Below are 24,514 nucleotides of genomic sequence, written 5' to 3' on the forward strand. Positions count from 1 at the left end.
CACCATGCACTTCACGGCTAAACATCTCAAAATCAGACTCATTATTGCTGCTTTATATGTCTGTGCCTTGTCTAGTTTCAGTTTCAGTTCAGAGTTTCAGCAACCACTGGCTCTCAAACATGACTCCTGGGTATAATCTGGGCTTATTACCCAATCTTCCTACGGATGACCGTCTTAGTCTATTCAAGTTCCTATAATAAAAATGTCTTCGTGTGGATAATTTATACATAACGTATTTGTTGTTTACAGCTCTAGAAATCAAAATGCCATTGTATCTGGTGCCTGCTCACGTGAGGGTCATTCCTCATACAAGGAACCTTTTATGTGCCTTCGCATTGGCAAAGGGGGCACCCTCCCTCAGACATCTTCATAAGCATGGATCGCATTCAAAGTGGTACCTCAGGACTCAGTCACCTCCCAGAGCACTTCTCTTTGATACCATTGCAGTGGTGATTAGGTTTCATCATGTAGTTTGGGGGGACCACGTTCGAACCATGGCACTTGGTCCCCCAGTCTTGTTGAAGTGCAATGGTAGTGTTCTACATACTTAGTCTTCCTAATCTTTTAAACCTCTAAACAAGGTCTCTGCCATCTCTTCTTAACTAGTCCAATGACCTCCCCAGTGTTCACCCCTTTGCAGTTTACAGCCTGTGCTGCGGCCAGAGTTATCTTTCTAAAATACAAAGTGTTTTATACTTATAGATCATGATAGTTATTTTATGCAAATGGATTTATCAATTCTCCCTTTTCACAGTTTAGAGTACAGGCACTATGGTGTGTGTGGAAGCCCTCCCAAATCAGTTCCAAAGAGAGAAATATGGCGTGTGTGTGGGAAGCTATAGCAATAACAATTTATTTCTCTGTTTAAAAGAGCAATTTAAGAAAATATAGCAAAACATTAATATCTGTTGAGTCTGAGTGGTGGTTATGCATACGCTTGTAATACAATTTTGTATGCTTTTTGGTGATTTTAAAATAGTTTATAAATTTGAAAGAAATTGAAAGGAATTGTAATAGGATGTATCATTATAGAAATTTGTTTTAATGTTAAAAGTCTGTATCTATAATTTGGGGCAGTAATTGTGAACTTGTCAAGGATTTTTCTTTTTTTTGGTACTGGGGATAGAACTCATGACCTTGTGCTTGCCAGGCAGGCACTTAGGCCACTGAACTAAATCCCTGGCAAGGATTTTTGTTTATATAAGAATTTGTCACTTAAGTTTTTCTACTAAATAGGGGACTTATATATTTAATATATTATTTAATTCATAGGATTTTTATTCAAATGAAATTTTCCAGAAATCAGTCTTTTGAATAAAATGAATTTTATTGAAAAAGGATACATGTGTGTAGCTCTCCTTCATGTGTGCAGTAAGAACTCTTAAGTGTGAAAGTCTGAGAAGGAATGGGTATAAAGGATCTTTTTTGAGGAAATGCTAGAGGATAAAATAACTTCCAGGAGCCTAAGTTCTAATGATGCGCACTATAAGCCTAAAGCCTGTGATATTTTATCTTATCTCCTCTGACTTTATTTGACCATGACTCTTTATTTTATAATCTCATGAGACTGGAATATGGAGAAGACCTCTTAGTACCTCACATGGACTGAGGGTGTGGCTCAGTGGTAGAACACTGGCCAGCGTGTGCAAGGCCCTGGGCTTGATTCCCAGCACTGAAAAATTAAAATGCAAGTGCCACACTGGTGATAAAGCCATCATTTTGACCATGAACATTACTGGCAGTATGTGAAAAGCCCTCACAATTTCTTTTGCTCTGTCTTGATCCACTTGTACTGTTCTTAAATATCTGCATAAAGGATTGGCTTTGCTACATTCATATAGTTTAGTAGCAAGTGACAAACAAATTCAACATTTCACATTCCTTCTGAAAAATGCTATTTCCCCCTAGCGCTGCCTACACAGAACCTTCAGGCAGTGGCTCCTCCTGCACTGCGCAGATGAGCACAGGTAGTGTAAAGGCCACTGTGATGGTGCCACGCTGCAGACACGGGGTGACAGGCTGGCATACTCACAAAGCAGCAGCAAGAGCCCAAGGAGGAGCAGGCCGATGGCACTGGGCCCCATCCTGTAGATCTGCTTCCGAGGCTCTATTTGAGGTTCCTCCCACGAAGCTCTACAGGAGCCCCTTTCGTCACACTGACAGACTGTCAGGGTCAGCGTCTCCGATGACTCACACCGCCTGTCCTGGTCACCCGTGACGACGATGGGGACTCTGTACACGCCAGGAGATATCTGCTGCTGAGCTCTTACCATGGCCGAAGTAGCTGTAGAGAAAAATCACACAAATCAACATAAGGACAAGTCTGCTCTAAAACTATTTTTGACAACAAAGCTAGAAAGGCCTTAAAGATCACTGTCAAAAACAGCAGGACCGATATGGCTTGAGCAGTGACGATGGCTATAAGAGGTTCATTTCGGTCAATCTGTCTGCACCCTCCTTGTCTTCTCTGACACAGATAAGCCCCCCACCCCATTCACTGTCAGGAAGACTCAAGTCCCTCCTAAGAGGATGAGAGGTGGATATCATGGAGATACCAGGACTCGCTGTCCTGGGCTTTGCTTCTCTCCTGGGTATCTGAGTCAACTTCAAGATGCATGTGTCCCTCTGAGGGTTCGGTTCCCTGGGATTCCGTGTTCCTGAGTCTGATTTAATGAGGCAGAGTTTCAGCTGTGGCTGCCGTGATCTCAGCAGCTCCTCTTGGTTCCCATGAGCTGAAGGCTCTCAGGTGAGGTTCCCAGTGGCGTGGCCTGTTCCCTTTCTGACTCCTCAGCATCAGGTGTCTCTGACTCTCCATTGCTGTGTTGCCCCTTTCTAAGACAGATCCTACACAGTGTTATGTTTTTGAATGATTCATGACCCCGTGATACCCCTTGGCACTGCCTTGTCCCCCCCCCAGACCAAACTCTGTGTGACCAGGGACAATTTCATGCTGGCCCTTTCTGATCTTTGTTTAGCACCCCCTGAATTGGCCATGCATCTGGTAAATTCCTCAGGAGTCAAACGCTACATGTACAGTATGGAGTTAGTTCCTTAAACCAGGGTTAGAAGAGACCAAGGGCAGGAGGCCCAGGGGGACAAAATCTCTGGTGACTCTGACAATGACCAATACCCATGATTGGCAGGCTCCATGGAGCACATCTGTGAGAGTAAGCAAGACAGGTGCAGGAAAGAGCTGCGGGAAGTGAATGAGTTTACAAAGGATTTGAAATAGTCCGATGGTCACTGTAAACCCAGGAAGGAAGAAGACTTACTGAGTCTGACTTCAATTTCTATGAGACTTCTAGAAACCACAAAAGATGTAAAATGGGCATGATAAGGGCTAGGGGAAAAGCGTTAGATTTCTCCCATTGGCTAATGGGGCTAGAAAATTCCAGTCCGCCATACCATCAGATTTTTGACCAGCGAAACAGGTGTCCCCTTCTATGACATTGGAGCCACCCTGCTTCTCCAGGGCTTAGTGCTGCTCACAGCTTGCCTTGTGAGGAAAACCTTATGTACCTTTAGAAATCTAGGCAGCCCTCTGATAAATAGATGCCTCACTTTAATCTTGTCTCTACTGGGGAGGTAGAAATAAGCATACTAAAAATGCAAAAATTATTGAATGAAAATCAGAAAACATTCAATGGTTCTAACATCCTATATTGTCACTCCTTTTCTAAAAAGAAGATGAGGAGTGCATCTTTATTCCAAAGAATTTTTCAACTGTTCTTGGAAAGGACCCACTCTCAAATGAATTTTCATTCTTCTGGAAATGTGCAGAAGTGGCGACTTTCATGCATGGAAGCTCCTACTCACCGTTGAGGCTCGTGATTCTCCATATAACCGGCAACTTTAGAGGCTGCTCCTCCACTGAAAACGTGTAGGGACCAGCATACCTGTCCCTTTCCAGGGTTCTAGCTGACACAACCACGGAGGGTGACGAACTACAGATTTCATTTTTTTCCAGGACAATTGGTGGACAGTTTTCATTAAACTCAGGTATTTTAACATAGACGGTGCCAGTGGCAGTTTTGCCTGTGCTTTCTGTAAGAATAACATTTTAGAGTTTAAAAAGTATGTAGAATAAAGTTATAATGACAGCAACACTGAAAAGGATATTTTAAATTTCTCTTTCTTGCAACCAAGTTCATGTGTCCTTTTAAGAGAAATTTTTTATTACTAAAGATACCTCCTAATTTAATATGCTTGAAATCAATACTTGTAAGGCAGTAAGTTCACAGGTTACAAATGGAATCAACACAAACCCATAATGGCTTTTTAAACAGTATTAATTTCATTTGTAATCAGTATGTGATACATTTTTGATTCTAAAGCTTGAGTCAAAGTATTTGGGATAAATAGTTTTCTAATTTATTTTTAATACCTAACACAAAAGTTAGGGAAAAGTTAAAATGCTGACAATCAAAAACAATAAAATAAAAATCTCTTGTTGGTGATATTATGAGTTATTTCTTTGTTACATTTAGGGCTTTCTGTAGTTTTCTTAACTGGGAATATTTTTGGTTTATAGTTTTGATTCTTCTTTAGTGTTTGTTTATTGCATTAAGCATAAATTAATCTAATACCTAGGGAAATATACATACTCAGTAAATTATATTTTAAAACATTCTAGATAAGGAAAATCTATTGTTCAAGATATATGTATAGAAAGTCTTTATAGGTAGTTCATGAAGACATTTCACATTTGAGTTGAACTTCCCTGAGATGCTTTCTCTGGTACTGAACTACATCCCCAGAACCCCTTATTTATTTATTTTTTATTTTGAGACAAACTCTTGCTAAATTGTCCAGCTAGGACTTGACCTTGTGATCTTCCTGCTTCAGCCTTTCACAGTGCACAGGGTTCCGTAGGAATCCACATTGGTCCTCTCAAATCCAGAAATGTCTGAGGGTCAAAAAACCTTCCCTGGCTCACAATAAACAATAGGGACAAGTGAAATAATCATAATCCTCTACTTATGAAGCACTGCTAGTGGAAGTAACACTTCTTTAAAGGCCATCAAAATAGTTTTCTTACCATCTATGGCCAGAACCTCAGCTGTGAGTGTCTTGTTAACTATGAAGGTAGAATCCCGGGCGATGTTTTTGACAAATTTGATTTGACCAGTTTTTGGATCAATAGTTAGCAAACCACCATCATTACGGCCCATGACATATCTGTTTCATAACAGAAAAAAATAATAGTCTTCTTTCAAGTGTAGCATGAATATGAAATGACTCATTTCATGTTTAATATATTTATACTTAAAATAAGACCTTAAAATAAGAGCTTGTAAAAGATGTTGGAAAAGTACCGTGAAATGAATGAGCCATTTCATTATTTTTAAATATGTATTATCCTAATTATTTGATCTTCCTCTCTAGAAAAAAAGTAAAACATTTGTGTCCTTGCTCTTTATAACATAGCTACTAATTTTCATGGTGCTCTTACATTTTAGGTATCTACCTATCACTATCTCTCTCTCTCTCTCTCTCTCTCTCTCTATCTATCTATCTATCTATCTTGTCTGTGTGTCTATCTGTCATCTTTCTATATTCCTTAGATTCATGTGTAATATAATGTTTCATCTCATGGAAACATGGCCTTCTGATAAACTTCTAATTTTTGTAAGACTCAGTTGGAGGTTTCTAAAAGATGTTTCGTGATCATGCCTGACAACAAAAGGCATTATTTATTCATTTATTTGTTGGTACTAGGAATTGAACTCACAACTTTGCACTTACCAAGCAAGAGCCTGAGCCATTGAGCTAAATCCTGGGCCCAAAGGCATTTATTTTAGTTTCCATTTTAACTTATATTAACTTTCTTCAAAGCATAACGTATTCTAATGATTTATCCACATTTCTGTTTTTGAGTTATTCATTACTTTATCTTCATGATATTTATTTCTCTATTGTTGGCATACAATTGTCTAGGCATTGTGTTGTAATGAATTATAGATCAAAACTAAGCCAAGGAATAATCAAATGTCATAACAACAGTCATACCTGACAGCTGAGGAAGTTTTGCCGGTGTCTTCATCGATGGCTTCATACGTTCCCAGGACATAATTAATCAATTTTTTAGTACTTATACCTTTTTGCACAGTAAAAGTCTTGGAAATAGGACGAAATGAAATTCCTTCTCTTACATTGATTATCTCAATTATGACCGGGATTGACTGAACTTGAAATTGAGAGGCTACTGACTGGTGAAATTCAGCTTTATTTTTGACAGTAATACTAAATTGCATGCTTTGTATTTGTTCATAATCTAGAGGCTGGAGGAAAAAGTAAAAGAAAGGAAGTGTCACAAAAATACAATCTGGCTATCCTAGTAGAAAAGTCTAGTCAAGGTATAGCAGATGGGTCCTTTTATTTCTGTACAGCAAAACACTTTTAGAAATCACAATAAAGACAGAGAAAGGGTAAAGCTTCTTAACTTGTGAGATCCCATTTTGGTAACTGAAGTTTTCAGTCTCTTTAGGCTGCAGGGGTCAGGGGAAAGAATCCAGAATTTGTCATGATAACGTGATTTGAATCTTGTTTCTGCTACCTTTTAAGAGATTTGTGGGGCTGGGGATTTAGCTCAGCGGCATAAGGGCCTGCCTGGCAAGAGTAAGGTCCTGAGTTCGATCCCCAATACCCCCCAAAAAAGAAAAAAAAAATTTGTGACTTAGGGCATGGTGTTCAATTTCTCTGATTCTCATCAGGATGTTATGGGGACAGAATGCATTAAGGCCCACAAAACATTTGTATAAGTGGAAGCTGTGGACAGTCACAGAATCCTCATGGAATCTGTGTGCAGATGTGTTTCCTGACTACAAGTTCCTAGGTGTGAAGGAAACTTAATAGCCTGGGTTGTCACCAAGGCCTCTGTACCACGGTGAGTGGATGCTCCCCATCAACCCTTCACACAACTCTTTTCAGAAGGCCTTGCAGGATAAATACTTTTAGCTTTCTTAGAAACAAGACCCAACACAAGGCCTGAGAAAGCCCAAAGTAACCTTTTTCATTCAGTACTCTCCCCCCCTCCCCCCACCAAATAAGGAATGCTAATTTTGGTTACATTTGCTTATCACTAAAAATAAAATTGAAGCACGAGGCACGGACTTGAGTTTTAACTTTGCAGTAACTGGCACTGTGTGCTGAGCATTTCCTGGGGGCAAGAATGATGCATAAACTGTATAATTATATTACAGCACAAAAGAGAAGGTGGGGCATATGGAGCTTTTGTCTGAATGAGAGGGATGGAGGGACAATTTTACAGCCAGAGAGGGTTCTAAAGAGAAGAATAAGTGGTACAAATCATTTCTTTAAAAAAAAACGTAGTGGTCTGGTGGCAGCGTGAAGAATGAGATCAAGTAGAGATGAGAGATAGGGACATCCACGCAGAGGTATTGCAGTTGTCTAGGACAGAGGAGCAAGGCTGGACTAGAGGACAGGTGGCTAGAGGTAGAGGAGGGCCAAGGGGAGCACCAAGGGGAGCTTATAGGCAGGACTTGGTGGCTGGCTGTGTGTTGTGAGGCAGCGTCATGACCAAAAGATAACATCCAGACAGTGGGACATTGGAGACCCCAGTACACGAGACAGGGACTGTCTCATTTCCAAGCATTGCTGGAATTTAGAGCAAAACTTTTCCAAGTGGGGATGGTGGTAATATTCTCTGTAAAAAGCGGAATAAAAAGAAATCCTTTGTATGGCTGTTAGCAGCTCCCAGTACATGGTTAAAGAAGTTCCCATATGGCTGAAAGTTCTTGTCAAGGAATGTCACCAGATAGTGCTTATTCTTTCCAGTCTGTGTAGTATCCAGGCAGAAACACCTTTGCATTATTTTGGACAGGGAGTCTGTCATGGTGAAACTTGCTGAAGGAAAGCTTTATTTTTTGTCTTGCAGAATTTGCTCATACAGTCCCAATTTCTAAGGGAAGCTGTGTTTTTTCTACTGATGACTATAGCTAACTCACCTAAAACAGGTTACAAGTTCATAAGCCATAATTCTATGCATTCTCTCTCCTAGCTTCAATCCAAATGCAGGCAGTGAATTTGACTAGGTCAGGCATATGTTTTGCTCTCTTGTGAAGAAAGCATGCACATAAACACATGTGTTAGTGTGTGTGTGACTACTGACAGCACGTTAGCTTGGAAAGGGAAGAACTAACATGCTAAGAGGGTCTTTAGGTAATGGGCTGCAGGATAACTGTAAAAATTCTATGTATTTTTATATATTTATATGATGAAACAGTGTTATTACTGATAAGGTTTATTTGTAAAAATGATAGTGTGGGTTAAAATAGTCCGTTTTTAAGGAGGAAACTCAAACCTTACCTTAACCACCTTTAGGATCCCTTCATTGGTTCTTGGGTCCGTTTCTATTTCAAACCACTTCCCTTGATTTCCAGAGATAATGTAATACACAGCCAGCCAATTATCTGTGTACTCTTCATCCCAATCTGTCACTTGAAATCGAAGTAAGTCAGAATTTATAGTGTTTTCCTCAATACGTGCTGAATACTAAAGAGGAAAAAAGCCAAATTTAAGATTCAAAGCAAGGTTTACCTAAGCAGATTGTTTTTTAAAAAATGGTATTATTATTACTTCTCAAATTATGTAATCATCTTATGGGTATCTGGATTTTGTTGCTTTCTTTCTCCTTCTCCTCTCTCTCTCTCTCTCCCACTCCCTCCTTCTCGTTCTTTTTTTTCCCCCCTTTGGTACCAGGGATTGAATTCACAACCTTACGCTTGCCAGGCAGGCACTTACGCCACTGTGCTAAATCCCCAGCATTCCCTCTCATTCTTTTTTACCCTTTCTTTATTTTGAGACACTATGATGCCCAGACTGGAACTCATTATGTTGCCCAGGCTGGCATCAAATTCACAGTCCTCTTGCCTCAATCTCCTGAGTGACTCCTGGGACTACACGGAGCTGCTGAATTCTTATATTTTAGAAAAGCCTATTTTTTACAAGAGAAGTGCAGAAAAACATAGAAACCAATAAGTAAGCAACTACTGAATTTAGCAATATATGTATATAAATAAAGACTTTTCCCAAGGAACACTGGGTTACCTGAGCATATTTAAGCACTGGGAAATTATCATTGACATCCTTCACTTTAATTTCGCATTCACATTGAGTTGATAGTCCTACTCCATCTTGGTCTGTGCCACTCACAACCAAACGATAGCTGCTAACTTGCTAAATATGGAAAGAAAAATCATTATTAATCTTCCAACATATAAATGGCCTTTCCTTGATTTCCAGAGGTAATGCAGTGTAAATATTGAACTTCATGGTTTATGGATTACACATGCTGTTAGCTGTCCACAATGGAGGCGGTTTGTGTGGCTCTGAATGATTGGGTGGAAATCTTGAAGGGGCTATAACATGTTTTTGTCTTTTGTAAGTGTCTGAAGGCAAGGCTGTACCCTTAGGGCAAAAATGGGCAATGAGTGTGGTGAGGTGATCGTCTGAGGGGGGCTTGCTTGTGCACCATCCTGCTAGCCCACTGGTAACATCACTTGTACAAAAACAATGTGGAGTTTGACAAGATGCAGTCTTGGAAGAGACTGATGGTTGTGAAAGTGACTGGGAGAAGAGAGGAAAATTTTCTGGCGCTCTGAAAACAGGGGTAAAGTTAAAAGGAAAAGCCTAAATAAAAAATATGACATCAGAGAAGGCTTTACTCCAACTAGGAACTTCTCCCTTCATCTCTCAATTTCTCTTTTCCTTCATCATCTGAGAATCAGTCCCAGTGCAGTCTTTGTCCTGCACGCTGGTGCCTTCTCTTGCTCTCACACTTTAACTTCCACTGATATGTGTTGGGTACGCTGGACGTACAACTCCAGGTGTACATCCCACCCCCCAGAATCACACTAAAGAAGGTACACGATGTGTCTAGATTGACCTAGGGAATTACTAGCAGCCTTTTTCTTTCTTGTTTAATTCCCACATGAAAGAGAATCATCTGCCTCCAGTTTCTTACAATGAAACCCTTTATTTTTGAATTCCCTAAGTGATTTGCTTTACCTCTCTATCAAGAGCATTGGTCAAAGTGCGGACTTCTCCAGTGTTTCTGCTTATGAGGAACATGGGTGTTCCTGCAGGTTCCTGGGAGATGATTTTGAAGGCAATTTTAGAGTTCAGATGGTTTGGTTCATCTGCATCTGTGGCATTTAGTATCATTACCAGTGAGTCTAGGAAAACAGGAAAATGTTCATTAAAGTATATGTAAAGATCAACGTTATGCTCACCTTAAATATTTACTGCAATCTCATACCGATTTTCTATATCTTAAAGCTACCTCTATGCGCAAAAATTTACATGTCAGTTGTGATATCTGTTTCTGTGTCTCTCAACCATGTAGAACTGTGCCACTTCACACAAATATCTTCCAGTTCTCTTCAAGCCTTGGCTGATAGAGGCTGAGGGTACTTTCTCTCTTTGTGATTTCCCTTGATAGGTGGCCTTATGATTCTCCCCCTTTCCCCAAACAATTCAAGTAATGTATGTCTCTGTCCTTTAAATCTAAAATGCCTCAATTTGTACATCCAGGCTAAGGTGCCTGTTCAGCTTTGTGATTACCTGATGCTCATATAGCTTATAGATATAGAAATAGATATTATCAACCTCATAGTACAACTATCATCTAGAAATACAGTGGTGGTGAATTATTAACTGCAAGTTTAAGAAAGAATATTATTATTATTATTATTATTATTATTATTATTATTTTGGTAATGGGAATCTAACTCAGGACCTTGTGCTTGTCAGGCAGGTGCTGTGATGTTGAGCTATTTCCCCAGCTACCATACTATTTTTGATGAATTTGTTTTTGCAAAACAATGAAGAGATTAATGGAATGAGTTTGTAAAAGTGATAAACTATAGTGATCCATAATTGAAAAATAGATGAACTGAAAGTGGCAGGGGCTGTAAGACTTACTTGAATTACTGTTTTCTTCAATTTCTCCCTTGAATATTGTTTGTGAAAATACTGGAGCATTATCATTCACATCCAGAATTTTGACTGTTAATATAAGTGGCTTCTCTACATCTTGGCCTAGGACATTTAGAGCCCGACACGTGATCTAGGAACAGAAGGAAGGTGAATTACTACTCTACTGAGTTAAACTGAGTATTATTAAGACTCATAGAAGCAAGGCCTCTGCTGGTATGGACGGAACTTTTGTGTAAATAAGACACACCTTCCTGGAAAGGGCGAAGACAATGGAAAACCTCACCCAGCTCTTGCCATTGGGCAAATTGCCCCTGCCTCCGGACTGCTGTGTCTCGTGTCAGGATGAGGCTCTTGGGAAGTGGTGTGCTGGATTTTGGCCCTTGTGCTTTACCGTCAGGTAATCAACCACCCGGGTGGAGACTCTTTGTAGGACTCATGTTATTATTTGTTGGTGGATAAATGCATGTACTCATCTCTCTTCTACATTTAGCCAATTAGAGTCATTTTGTAAAAAAAAAAAAAAAAAATTAGCCCATTATCCCTCAGACAAAGGATTTCTATCTAGAACACATAAAGAACTGGAAAAAAATTAGATCCCTCCAAATTCAAGGGCCCAAACCAAAAATAGGTATCTGAGATGAATACACAGTTCTCAGTGAAGAAATATAAACAGCAAATAAATGTATGAAAAATGTTCAACATCATTTGTCATTCAAGAAATGCAAACTAAAACAACAGTGAGATTCCATCTTATCCCCAAAAGAATGACTATCATCAAGAAATCAACCAATAACAAATGCTGACAGGACTGTGGGGAAATAGGAACCCTTCTCCATCATTGCTGTGAGTGCAGACTGATGCAACCACTGTGGAAATCAGTATAGAAATTCCTCAAAAAGTCAGGATTAAAGATCCCATTTGACCTAGCTATCCCCCTCCTGGATATCTTCCCCAATAAATTAAAAACATCATACCACAGCAATATATGTGTACCCATGTTTATAGCAGCACCATTTGTAATTGCTAGATCTTGGAAACAACCCAAACACTCATCAACTGAGGAATGGATAAAAAAAGATGTGGCATTTTTACACAATGGAATACTACTCAGCCACAAGAAGGATAAACTCAAGACTTTTATAGGTAAATGTATGCAATTTGACCATACTTATAAGTGAAATAAATCAGACTCACATGTGTAAATACAGTATTATTTTTCTGGTGCAAGGAATTGAAAGAGCAAATAAGGTTTAGAATTCATTATAGATAATGTGAAATGAGAAGTAATTATTTAAAAGGAAAAAGGATCTAGGGTGGAGGAAAGGAAAACAGCAAGAAGGGAAAAGGAAGAAAAATGCCATTGGCTATATTGTTAGTGTCTCTTAGTTCATTGAAAAGGAGGGTCCATGATAACATCAACTGAAGAATTTTTTATGCCCATATCTTGTTCTCTGAGTAACTACTTTGAAGATGACAAGATGCAATGTGTTAACTATTGTTGTTTTCCTATTATTTTCATATAAAATCCTGTTTTGCCATTTTTCAATAAAATAAAAAATTAATAAAAAAAAGAGTCGCTTTCTACAGCCATGGAATATGATACGAGGTGAAGGGCATCTGATGTGGCGCACACAGACTTACCAGGAAGCTTGGGGTTTCCTCTCGATCAACGATGGCTGTTATATTAATGTCACCAGTGTTTGGGTCAACAATGAAGATTCCAAAAGGGGGCTGATCGATTCCCACTCCAGAAATTTTGTAGGTAATTTTCTGGGTTGTCTGGAAATCTGAAGTAATCTGCAACCAAAGATTCCAAAGTGTTAAGGTGACAGTCATTCAGGTCTTTTCTTTCTGCATCTTCTGCAGTCACCGTAGTCTAAAGTCGCTTGTTCAACTGATCTCCTTTCTGATACTGTAGTCTTTAGCTTTTGCTTTATTAGATGGTAGGGAGGCAAAATAAATTCTGGGTTTTGGCTTTGTTGATAATTAATGACCAGTATGTGTTAATTATTTGAGCTTTAGAATGTTTTCTCCAAATGTGAGCACTATCGTGATGTTAGCATGTTGCGAGGTGGGCTGGGGCATTGCTCAAGGGGTACTGTACTTGTCTACCATGTGCAAGTCCTGGATTCTACGCCAAGCACCACAAAGACAAAATTTGTTAGGAACCTCAAGGGCACTTGATATTGACATTGTTACTTGTGAATTCTCAATCCCTACCTGACAACATTAAAATAAAAGGATACTTAAGTTTAAAGAAGAGGAAATGGAGGAGGAAGAGGAACACAACTATATAGTATGTGTCAAAATAGCTAATAAGATGAATTGCTTTTCATTATTAAGATGTTAAGCCTTTTACAAGGGTGATTTAAAATGTGTACGCTGAATTAGAATAGTATACTAAGCCTGATGCATCTCATCGCTCAGTTTCAACAGTCATTCATACATCAATCCAATGATTGTTCCCAACTCTTCCTCTTATTATTTCATCATGCTATAATTTATCTTACAGTTGTTAGAATCTGGATTCAAGTAGGCTTATACATTAAAATTGGTCAACAATGCCTCTTAATTTTATTTTATGGCCCTAGGAATTATAGTTCTCCCACCTTTTTCCGTTACTTATATTATTATTTGACTTTTTGTTAAGAGATAGTAGTTCAATTCCCTGTCTGTATTTTGTTCATTGGAATTACCATATTATTGTAATTTATATATGACTTGTTTATTCTAAAAACCACCCTGGCCCTGCTAATATGATTTACCTTGGCAATGGGGTTTTTTTTGGAGTTGTCTTCTCTTTCTCTGCAGGGTGTTGCAAATTTCACCCATTCACGTTTGTACCTCCGTTTGCCCTGTTGAACTGCTGTGTCGTCTTCTCCATGTGGCTCTTTTGTCTGGTGTAAAAAAAAGCTCCATTTTGTTACTCACGCTGTGGCAATTTTTGCTTTGAATATTGGTTATGGACACCTAAGTTGAGGAACTTCCTGTGTTTCAAGGAACCTGACACTGTTAGATGTTCAACTTACCCTGACACTTCGTCTAGAAAGAAGCTGAGACTTTTAAAAAGCTACATGATTTCTAACATTAGGTATTAATCATACTTCATATATGTTTTACATACTGTACAATAACTAACTGTTCTAGACATATAGAATGTGACCTGCTGATTTGTTCAAAGAAAAAGAATGCATGAGATAAAGTATACTACCAACATGTGCAAATGACTCTTTTTTCTAAATATGTATGGATTAGTTGCTATAATTTTAGCTTCATATGTTTTTACAATTATCAAATAACTTTAAACATTAGCTATTCTTCTGAAATACAATTTTAATTTTAAAACATCCTTCGTTTTAATCACAAACAATGTTCTCATACTTTACCTCTATCCACAATTCTCCATGAACCAACACGAACATCTGTAGGAATTTAAAGAGAGTCGAGTTACATGTGCGTTCTTCAGATAAGTAATTACAAAGTTAATAATCCTGATTGTTATAGTCTATGGTTCATCTTATAGTTTGTTTCTATTTCTGAAGAATCCAGTTTAGAAGAGCAGTATTCAGAGAAAAAAACATCTACCAGAAAGACGAATATTGCTCTCAATATAGACAAGTAATTCCAGTTTTTAATCTGACAGTAGAATTTTAGTGACATAACAAAGGACCTACTAGGATTTGTATGACTATGTCTAGCTGCCGATTGTAGCAAAGAAACATTTTTTATGTGGTTGTTCTATAAACGGCTCCCAGAAGCTATAGCTTGGAGAAGCAAGGGTCAGTGCAACAAACTTCGTTGGATCTTCCTAAAAACCAGCACCTATGCACCCGATTTTACCAAGGCAAGCCTAGATCAGCTACAGTTACAGGAGGTTTTCTCTAGTCTTAGAAAAGTGGAGAGGACAGAATGGAGCTAGTCTGGCTTGACTGGAACTTTTTATAAAAGATGGGAAGATACCATTCCAATCACAAGTACTGCTTGCGGTGGAATATGGATCTCTTCATCTCTTTCTTATATTTCAGCTTAAATGTTGAGTTTAATTTTCACACTACTGGTTCGAAAAAATGAAGTCAGACAGATTAGGAACTTTGCTTTCTTAAGAGGATACAGGACGTTCATCTGTACCATTTCCAATTTGCTTTTCACCTGGAATATATTCTTCTTTTCTCTCTCTCCACTTCAATATTACTCATCCTTTTAGATTCTTTCATGTTCCAGCAAACTCCGCCGAACTATTGTTATTCATGCTTTCTTTTTTGAGTTTGTGTACCTCATACACTGAACTACGCAATTTAGCCCATGATGGCTTGCTGTGTTTATTATTTATTTTTTATTTTTGTTGTTTTGATACAGGGTTTCACTATATAATCCAGGCTGGGCTTAAGTTTATGGTCATCCTCCTGTTTCAACCTCCCTAGAACTGGGATTACAGGTGTGCAACGCCATGCCCATGGTTTATTATTGCTTATTGTTACTTGTGCATTGAAACATTTCTCTGCTAAACCAAGAGAATGGTAGATGTTCCAAATCAGTGCTTTTGTATTATTCTTGTCTTTTCCCTCAGCAGATATTTAACAACTATTTACTGATATGCCAAGTAAATCTGTTTTGAAGTAAATGTGGCAGGAAAATTATTATGGAAGCTAAACCAGAAGAAAAAAGTAGAAGAGTTATAATAGTAGCTAATGTTTGTTATGTGACGTTATTAGTTTTTATTTATAAAAATTTTGTACTTAACACTCACAGCAGCCATCTGAAGGAGGGTCTCTTGTTGTAATCCTAATTTTTTTAATGAGGAAATGGAAATATAAGATAATAAATACCATATTTGTCCTAGTAAATTATTCTGGAAAAACAAGAATTTGAACTTCAGCAACCTTGATTCCAGATAGTGTACATCACCGCTACACCAGATTCTAGCAGAAGTTGTCATAGATACATAAAAGACAAAAACAATTGAAGCAAAAGTCCCCAGCTTGTGGTGGGAGAAAGGTTATATGCAAGTCAGTCTAGACTTATGCCTGGCCAAAGGCTGAAGTTGCTCTTGAAACAATGAAGATTTATTATACTGTTTATTTTCAGAGATTTTAATGAATAGATGGGCCCAAGGCAGAACAGGAGTAATTATGTCAAACACAGGATGTCAGGACTCCTCCACTCTAAACGTTTCAGCTGAAAATCTGATTTCAAAGAGCGTATGTTCAAATGGTCATGAAAAAGAGCCATCGGAACATGATTCACAATGACTTTACAACACTTGTGCTCATTAGGCAATGCCACGAATTACTCGGGAGCAAAAACCAGAGTAGTGCAGTAATTGAACAGCTCCTTTCTTAGGTCATAAGAAGAAAGACTCAGCTGCATGTGAGGGGAGGGCTCGGCCAAGCCTGCGCCTCTTTACTGGAAAGCTGGAGTCATCTCGAAAATATGAATCATGTTTCTACTAGCCCCACAGAGAAGGTGCTTCTCACAGATATTAAGGTGTCATTTCTATCTTCCCGGGAAGCAGACAAAAGACAACCCTAAACTATGGAGAATTAATATTGCAGACAATTGTTTCTTGTTTTTGTATTTTTTCCATCTTTCCATAGAAATGAGAGGACTTATAGTAATTTGTTCATTCTAAATCATTACTCTTTCCTATCTTTTAAAGTCAGACCATGAAGCTGTTCCTTAATTTCAGGAAACATTGTATAAACATGTTTTTTTTTTCCCTTTAAGAACATAAGAGTAATTGGTGAGAGACACCAATGAAAGTTACAATGTTCTTTAGCTATTTAGAAATATAATCACACTTACATTGTTCAGAATGGTATTTTCTCAAAAATTTGTTTTTGCTAATGAATAATTTAATAATGGCTACTTAGCTTACTTAGTTTTCCAATGTAATTATTCTGATTATTTTAAAACATTTTTTGAGAAACAAAAATCACCTAAATTTATCATGTATAATACAGTGTTCCGAAATATATCCACATTGTGGAATGGCTACATTGAGCAAATAACTATGTGAACAGTTTCCTAACAATTTAAATACACTAAGTTGTCTCTTTCGGTCATCTGAATTGATAATACTAATGTTGAAAAGCATCTATATATCTTGAAAATTCCCAAACTTTTACTTCTTCTTGTTTCTTTTTTCTTTCTTTCTTTCTTTCTTTCTTTCTTTCTTTCTTTCTTTCTTTTTTTTTACAGTATCGGGGATCAAACTCACAACCTCGCGCTTGCCAGGCAGGTGCTTATGCCGCTGAGCTAAATCACCAGCCAGTATTTCTTCTTGTTTAAAACTTTGTAAATTTTAATGATATGATTTTTAAAATACTGATATGGGCTAAAGGCTTTGGTATAGATACCAATGAGAATATTAGATTAAGAAAAATCTAATTATTTGTTCTGATTATAAGAAAACAAAAAGATAGGTGGCTCTATGTCTCTATGCCCTCTTTGCTAATAAAAATGAATATAATTATATCATTAACATTCTTATTGAATAAAGTAGGTACTCAAAAAGTATAAATTTATTGTATTTATTTATTATAAAATTATATTTACTATAATATTTCTTCTAATATATTATATTATATAATAAAGCTGAATTTATTATATTGTATTGTATGAGTACATGTGTATGTACAGCACACGTTTACATTCCTTGTAGGAAATTGGTACATGTATATAACACATTTTAATTCCTTTTTCTAACCGCCTTTTCTCCCCTCTCTCCTCCAACAGGGGTAAACTTTCTAAAACCGTTTATAATAACACCTGTCATTCTTCTTAGCCAAAGTGTTGATTGGTTACCTCACACTTTTAGCATGGGAAGGGACTATCATTGGGCAGGTTCACTGGGCTACGCCAAGACTACTCTTTCTTCTCTAGAATGGGAATGAGAGTGGATAGGAAGTTGAATGTGCATTAATGTACCTACCCCAGTGAACATTATGCTTAGCCTAGCCTGCTTTAAACATGTTCACAACACATACATGAGCCTGGAGGTGGGGAAATCATCCAACACAAAGCTCATTTTGTGGTAGAATGTTGACTACCTCATGTAACCTATGGAATATTTCACTGCAAGTGAAAGACATACATGGTATGGACATGCTTTCTCACTTAAAAGTTATGAAGTTTTCTTTGTTGGTACTTTTAATTTGTTTTTTTGAGGCTGGGTCTCTATTTGTAATCCAGGTTGACCTCAAACTTGTCATTCTCCTGACCACTGGGATTGCAGGCATGTACTGGCAACACCTGGCAATTTTTGTGAAGTCAAGCCATCATAAATCAGGAATGTTTCACTGAATTTTTAAATTTAAGATTTCCAAAACATTCTAATTAACTTTGTATTCCTCAGTGTAAATTCTTTAATTGAATAACATGTTTAGCCACTTAGAAATTATTGAACTAGGGATTTAGCTCAGTGGGCAAACCTAAAGTCATGAGTTTGATTTCCAGTACAAAAAAATATTGAACTGCAAATCAATTTCCAGTAACTGATTTGTAAACTCAGTTTAGAAAGTACAACTTTGTATCATGATAAAAGATGCTAAGAAAAACAAATGCACATGGATATTATCAAACATTCCTTTAGAAATACTCTGTGTAGCATATAGTCACATTTGGTAATATAAAACTGGACACTCGGTCTTGAATTTGAATCTTAGAACAGCTATGCACAACTGTATAATTTGAGACTATTACTTAATTCTTACGTTTCTTCATCTGTCATATAGGAGTAAATAGTCCTACTTGCCTCAGGTTTGTTGTGAGGAAGAATGAATAACAGTAAACATATACATTAGTCCTAGGCCATAGTAAGTGTTTAATAATTTTTTTTGTACTGGGGATCAAATTCATGACCTTGCACATGCCAGGCAGGTGCTTGTACCACTGAGCTAAATCCCTGACCCAGTATTTAACAAATGTTAACCATTTCTGTCATCAAACCAAGAAAAAAGATAGCAAAAGGTATAAAAGAGCCACTTTGATTAATGCGAAGTGCTTCTTGTTGCTATTCACAATCAAGGTGCACCAGAATGGTTTCTTTCTTAAGCAAAGCAACACTGCTCCACTGTGTAAGTGTGTAGATTGGTTTGCACACAGCCTCAGAGGGCACTGTTCACACCATAGCCTGTATGAATGTACCTATTCAAGTTGTGCAACACACAGCCTGGCAGCTGTGAGCAGCTCCATAGGAAAATGTGTTTTATACAGATTCCACTATTCATCATATAATTATAGACAGTAACCAGTTGCCAGGTAATTACCTTGGGATGAGCTTCCCGAGCAAGCCCTCACCTTAGGCTACCAGATTGACTCCTTGCGGAAAAGGAGAGGCTGAAGGCTAAAACATCTACGAGACACCTCATGGACACTGAGTGTTCTGGTTCCAGATGAAACCGGTTTCATGTATCAAGCGAGTAGGAGTACTAATTGGGAGAAATAATTACATCTTTCCCAACTGCTGCCCAAGTCAGGCAGGGCTGAATAGAATCCCTTGGCAAAATTAATTCTGATTTATGAATCTTTACTTTGGGAGAGATTCAGTAGCAAATTCATCTTCATATATTTATGAGCAGTAGAAACAACTGTTTCACTGATTGAGGGAAGAAAGGATACCTCCTTTTGTTAAAAAGGGCCATTTAGCCTAAAATCATTTTCCTAAACATTTTTGGGATACTCTAAGAAAAACGTTTGAAGACAGTTTTACTATATTGAGAACACATCTAGTCTCAAGTTGATATTTAAATTTCTTTCCCCCTTATTATCCCTTGTCATCACCAACTCAACAATTATACTAAAATTTTTGTATTTCAAACATCTCCGTTAATTTCATGAGTAAAGGCTGGCATAATATAGTAACATGAAGTTTGTTCATTGTTCAGATGGTTATAGAAATGTTACTTGCCAAAATGATTTTGTGGTTTTGTGAACTGTAAAACACTGAACTGTGATTTCCCTTGAAGACTAATTTATTTCAAAAGATTAAGTCTCTAAAAGTAAGCATTTTTAACTGTAAAGCATTTGTATTTTGTATCACCTTAAAGTGCTTTTTCGTCACATGTGGCAGCTGTGTTTTTATTCTGACTGTCTTATGTGGGCAGGAACGGGATACGGTTATTTTTATTTGCCACTTGAGGCCACCAGGCCTGGAATGAGGTAAGCACACAGCTGTAAGTTCAGACCTGTGACTTTGCTGTTATAACTCGGCTTCCCAGGTACCCCTGAATGGTCTTGGAGTGGTAGAATTATTTCAAAACCTCCAGACAGGTTTATTCCAGCTTTCAAACCCCACCCTTCAACAACAAAAGGTGTACGTTCCCACCCAATGATGATTTTGAGAACCACACTATTTCAAAACTCTGGGTGGTTCCCCATTTCTAAAAGGATTCCATTTGCCTTCACAGAATGTACCTTTCAACCTCTCCCTTATCTGACTTTTCAGTTCACGTCCAGATTCAGCAATACGAACTTTGATTCCAGTCAAACCAGTGAGTCTGTTGCTCCTATGCAAAAGCTTTCACTGTACCGGTCCTCTGTTCATCTCAAAACTGAAGGTGCATCCTTTGGCCCATCTCTGCTTATCAAATCTCAAATCTCACGGGAGCCACAGAGTCATATTTACCTCCCTCACTCCTGACTAACAGAATTACTTGCAGACCATTACTGCCCAATAGGAATACAATCAGATCCAGAAATGCCAGCCACGTACATAATTTAAACACTCTGGGTTTTCACATTTAAAAAGTTAACTAGCAGTAAAATTGATTGAAACAATATATTTAATCTAATATCTCTGAATCCTATCATTTCAATATCGAATCAATATGACATTAATAATTTATTTTTCATTCCTTTGCTCATATTAAATTCTCAATGTGCAATGCACATTTTACACTTAACAGTGTGTCTCACCCTTAGACCATTTACACTGCAAGTGCTTAATGCTACCTGCGGGTGGTACCTGCCATATTGGATAGGCTAGGTCTACCCTATTCATTGGAATATTTTGTGTAAAGTTATCATATATGGTTGTTCAAATAGCCAGTGTGTGTGTGTGTGGGGGGGGGGGGTGTTTGTAAAATTTTTCTGAGTGGAGGAAAATGTCACATGGTATAGTTTCCCTCATAGTGAGGATTATGGGTGAACTAAATGGGATTTGATAGTTTATAAGGGCTCTCAATCACTTTTTCATTCTTCAAACAACTGTGTGTCCACTATAAGAAAATACTACAGATTAAAGAAAACTCCACCTTAACACAAAGACCTCACAGTTACTGTAGATAAAAGGGGTGACTGAGAATGGTTTGCAAGTTAAAACAGAGAAAAGGGCACCCTGAGTCATGATGGTTCAGTTCTGTGTCCTTATTACAATACTACTCTGGCTTCCCTGCATGAGTTTCCCCCAAGTTCCTGAGTTTACTCAGTGGTTTTGACCTATGGGTTATCTGCTACCTGCAGTTTAGTCTATAATTCTACCTTCTGGAAAGGTGGGAAAGTCATGCAGCTATCGTATTTTTCTATTTGGGGGTCAAATAAAATTACTGGGAAACCAAAATGGTCACGTTGTCTTAATATAAGCGGTGTTAAGAACAGATGATACTCATCTTAGGTCAGAGCATTTTTTTAATGTGAGAAAACTGGGAAATTTTACCACATAAGGTAGGTTATTATAGAATTTCAATTTTTAGAAAGCTTTTCTTTTTGTAACAATGGGCATTGAACTTCAGACCTAGTAAATTCTAGGCAAGTACTCTATCAACTGAACTACATTTTCAGTTCTAGAATGTTCTTTCTGGAGGTCTATCTCCCTGTCACTTCCAGAGGTCCATTTATCTCAATTTTTTTGAGATAATGAAACAACCTCACATCTAGGCCAACCAAGGTTAACATGACACCATGAGGATTAGCATTTGGAATTTTTAAAATATTTACCTGTGGTATTTAACTGTTTGGATATCTCCATGTAATGGGTAATATTGTGACATATTTTCTGTCACTGATAACGCCATAATTAAGGTATGAACTAGCTTGTAATACCTACATTAATGCTTTTCTTTTCAAATTCGACTTTTCTTTTACACAACATTGTTTACAATTTTGCCATCAATAGAAGTATGGAGCTTACAAAACAGAGTGCATCTTTTTCTTCCCAAAGGCTAGATGTGTTCTGTACGTAATGGCTAAATATAAAAATTGTTTTCTTAATCCTCTCAACTTCTCTGGAGTAAAATTCACTTTGATTTTAATTCAACAGTCTTTAACTATGTTAAAAACATGCCAAGCATCAAGATCAGGCATGCAGAGTTCCTAGCCATATACTTAATAAGAGACATGCGATCTTAGAAAACAGACGCATCTTTGCTCTCTTATTTGTTTCAGTTTTTATGTTAAGAAAACAAATAAAAGCATTAGTTTGAAGCAAATAAAGATATTGTGCAAATGTAATCTTCTAGGGACACTTAGTTCAGGAACTAAGGGAATACTAAATTTTTTCTTTAAAATCTATTTCTTGTTTGGTTTACTTTTCTTGGTAAAATACAGCATTTAAAAACCAGCAAGGAGGACATTGGAAACTCTCACAATTTTGTCTTTTGATGGCTTTAGAATTTATAACATGAATTCAGGAAACAGTTATGATGTTATCTAATAAGTTAAAAAAAGAGGGAGCGCTTGAAAGATTAGAAAAAGACAGGACTTACCATCAAAAGGGCCAGAGCCCCTGTGGCTCTGGGGAAGAGCCCAGCCATTGTCTCTGTTCTCTGGAGAACAAATCCAAGAGGTCCGCTGCGTGGCTGCCCTCCCAGCAGTCTGCAGAGGATGTGCAAAGGCTCTTTCCACAGCAGAGTCTCTGCTGCCTCTGCCAGAGTCCGCAGGTAGCCTGTTAGGCGGCTCCTCCCCAACCTCACCAAGGATTGGTCTCATCAGAAACACTTGCATCATTCTTTCTTCCAGGTAAAAACTTAGACACACCTCAGTTCCTACAGCAATGAAATCCTTTGTTGTAAGCTGAAAGAGCAGTTCTCAGGCTAAAGACAAAGTTGAATAGGAAGATCCCAGATGAATAATAAACTAATCACGCTGTGTAAGTGCAAAGCTAGCCCTAGTCACACAGAAAAGGAATTTAGTTGGCTCTACATGGTAAGTTACAACGAAAACTGAAAAGCACAATTAAGCATATAAAAATCCCCCAAAGTCCACTTGTGGAAGAGCATTTATTTTCAGCCTGAGTCTGTGTGGTAGAGTTAAAGTTAAATGAGTTAAGTACTTATGTATTTTGTTGAAAGCAATTACCAAGATAAAGATCACTTTGAGAAAATATTAATGCAGATTTTAAATAAAAAGAATTAGAAATAAAATTGGAGTGAACAGATCTACAGTGCTTTGGATATTTGAAATACATAGTGTATTGAAAAATCAGATTTTCAATATTATGTAAATGACATCTTTTGTATTGTACTTACTTTCAGCTATAAGTTTAAAAAGAATAGATGAGCGGTGCAACCCTGTAATCCCAGCACTCAGGAGGCTGAGGCATGAGGATCGTTTCGAGTTTGAGACCAGACTGGATTTCAAAGCTGGCATGAACTGTAGAGCAAGACCGTGTCTCAAAAAGGCCAAAAATAAATAAATAAATAAATAAAAATAAAAAATAAAATAAATAAAAAGAGTAGGCTGACAGGCAAAGTAGATTGCCTTTGTGCTTCCTTAACTACCCCAAGTCTTCTCCAAAGCAGTCACCCTGCCTACTGCAAGTTCCTTATCATTTGGCCTCTATCTCATATTAGAGGAGGGGAAAAAACTACCAACACAATTTTAATTTGTTTGCTTTTTAATCTTACAGTTAGAAGTATTTTTACAAGTTCCAGAATATCCCAAAAAGGTTTGGTAGAAGGGTAATATTATCTTTGAAAGTGTTTATGGATCAGGTATTAGAAGCTTTTTGGTTTGGAGGAATCCATTCAATCACAGTATTTAGGCAGAAAAGATTGCATGCAACAGCTCAGAAGTCGTAAAAAATATCTTGTAGGCAGAATTCTGTTTTTATTTTTATTTATTTATTTTGTTTGGTACCAGGGATTGAACTCATGACCTAGCACTTGCCAGGCAGGCATTTACACCACTGAGCTAGACTCCTGGCCCTGTTATTTCTTTTTAAACTCTAATAAGATGTACATAATATAAACTCTATCATTTAACTACTTTTAAGTGTACCACTCAATGGCATTAAGTATATTCACATTGTACAATCACCGCCATTTTCACCAGAAAATTCTTGTTTTTGAAATAAAGTTTTTTTAATGAGTAAATGTTACAGGACATAGCTGCATCCATCGACACTATTGTGAATGTCTACTTTGGTGCTACACTGGTAGAATTGAGTAGAATTGAGCAGAATTGAGTGGGGTTATGGATATATTTTATTTATCTTCATTGTATCTTTATATATTTTCTGTTTCTATTTCTCTAATGATAATGTATTCATTTTACAACTACAAAAGTAAAAGTTATTTTTAAAAACATTGTAAGGAAGCAAACTTTTATGACTAACACC

The 24,514-nt window shown here is 37.5% G+C and overlaps 1 protein-coding gene across 2 annotated transcripts in view; it reads right to left on the reverse strand.

The window, feature by feature from the left end:
* Positions 1–22,805, reverse strand: part of Dsg3 (desmoglein 3) — a 30,791-nt gene extending 7,986 nt beyond the window's left edge. Inside the window, exons 1-12 of one of the 2 annotated variants that reach the window (XM_003474015.3) lie at positions 22,662–22,805; positions 14,346–14,381; positions 13,725–13,856; positions 12,601–12,756; positions 10,945–11,089; positions 10,030–10,196; positions 9,070–9,198; positions 8,329–8,514; positions 6,010–6,281; positions 5,039–5,178; positions 3,817–4,044; positions 2,033–2,284 (exon numbers count right to left, since the gene is read on the reverse strand). In XM_003474015.3, the coding sequence (XP_003474063.1) occupies positions 2,033–2,284; positions 3,817–4,044; positions 5,039–5,178; positions 6,010–6,281; positions 8,329–8,514; positions 9,070–9,198; positions 10,030–10,196; positions 10,945–11,089; positions 12,601–12,756; positions 13,725–13,856; positions 14,346–14,381; positions 22,662–22,709 (1,891 nt within the window). In that variant the 5' untranslated portion in view covers positions 22,710–22,805. The remainder of the gene's footprint in view (positions 1–2,032; positions 2,285–3,816; positions 4,045–5,038; positions 5,179–6,009; positions 6,282–8,328; positions 8,515–9,069; positions 9,199–10,029; positions 10,197–10,944; positions 11,090–12,600; positions 12,757–13,724; positions 13,857–14,345; positions 14,382–22,661) is intronic. The other variant, XM_013157069.2, reaches the window with a different exon arrangement.
* Between the last annotated feature and the right edge of the window lie 1,709 nt (positions 22,806–24,514).

This window comes from Cavia porcellus, unplaced genomic scaffold, assembly GCF_034190915.1.
Source record: "Cavia porcellus strain 051 isolate PalLab524CR breed Dunkin Hartley unplaced genomic scaffold, mCavPor4.1 scaffold_20, whole genome shotgun sequence".
In the NCBI taxonomy this organism is placed as follows: Eukaryota; Metazoa; Chordata; class Mammalia; order Rodentia; family Caviidae; genus Cavia; species Cavia porcellus.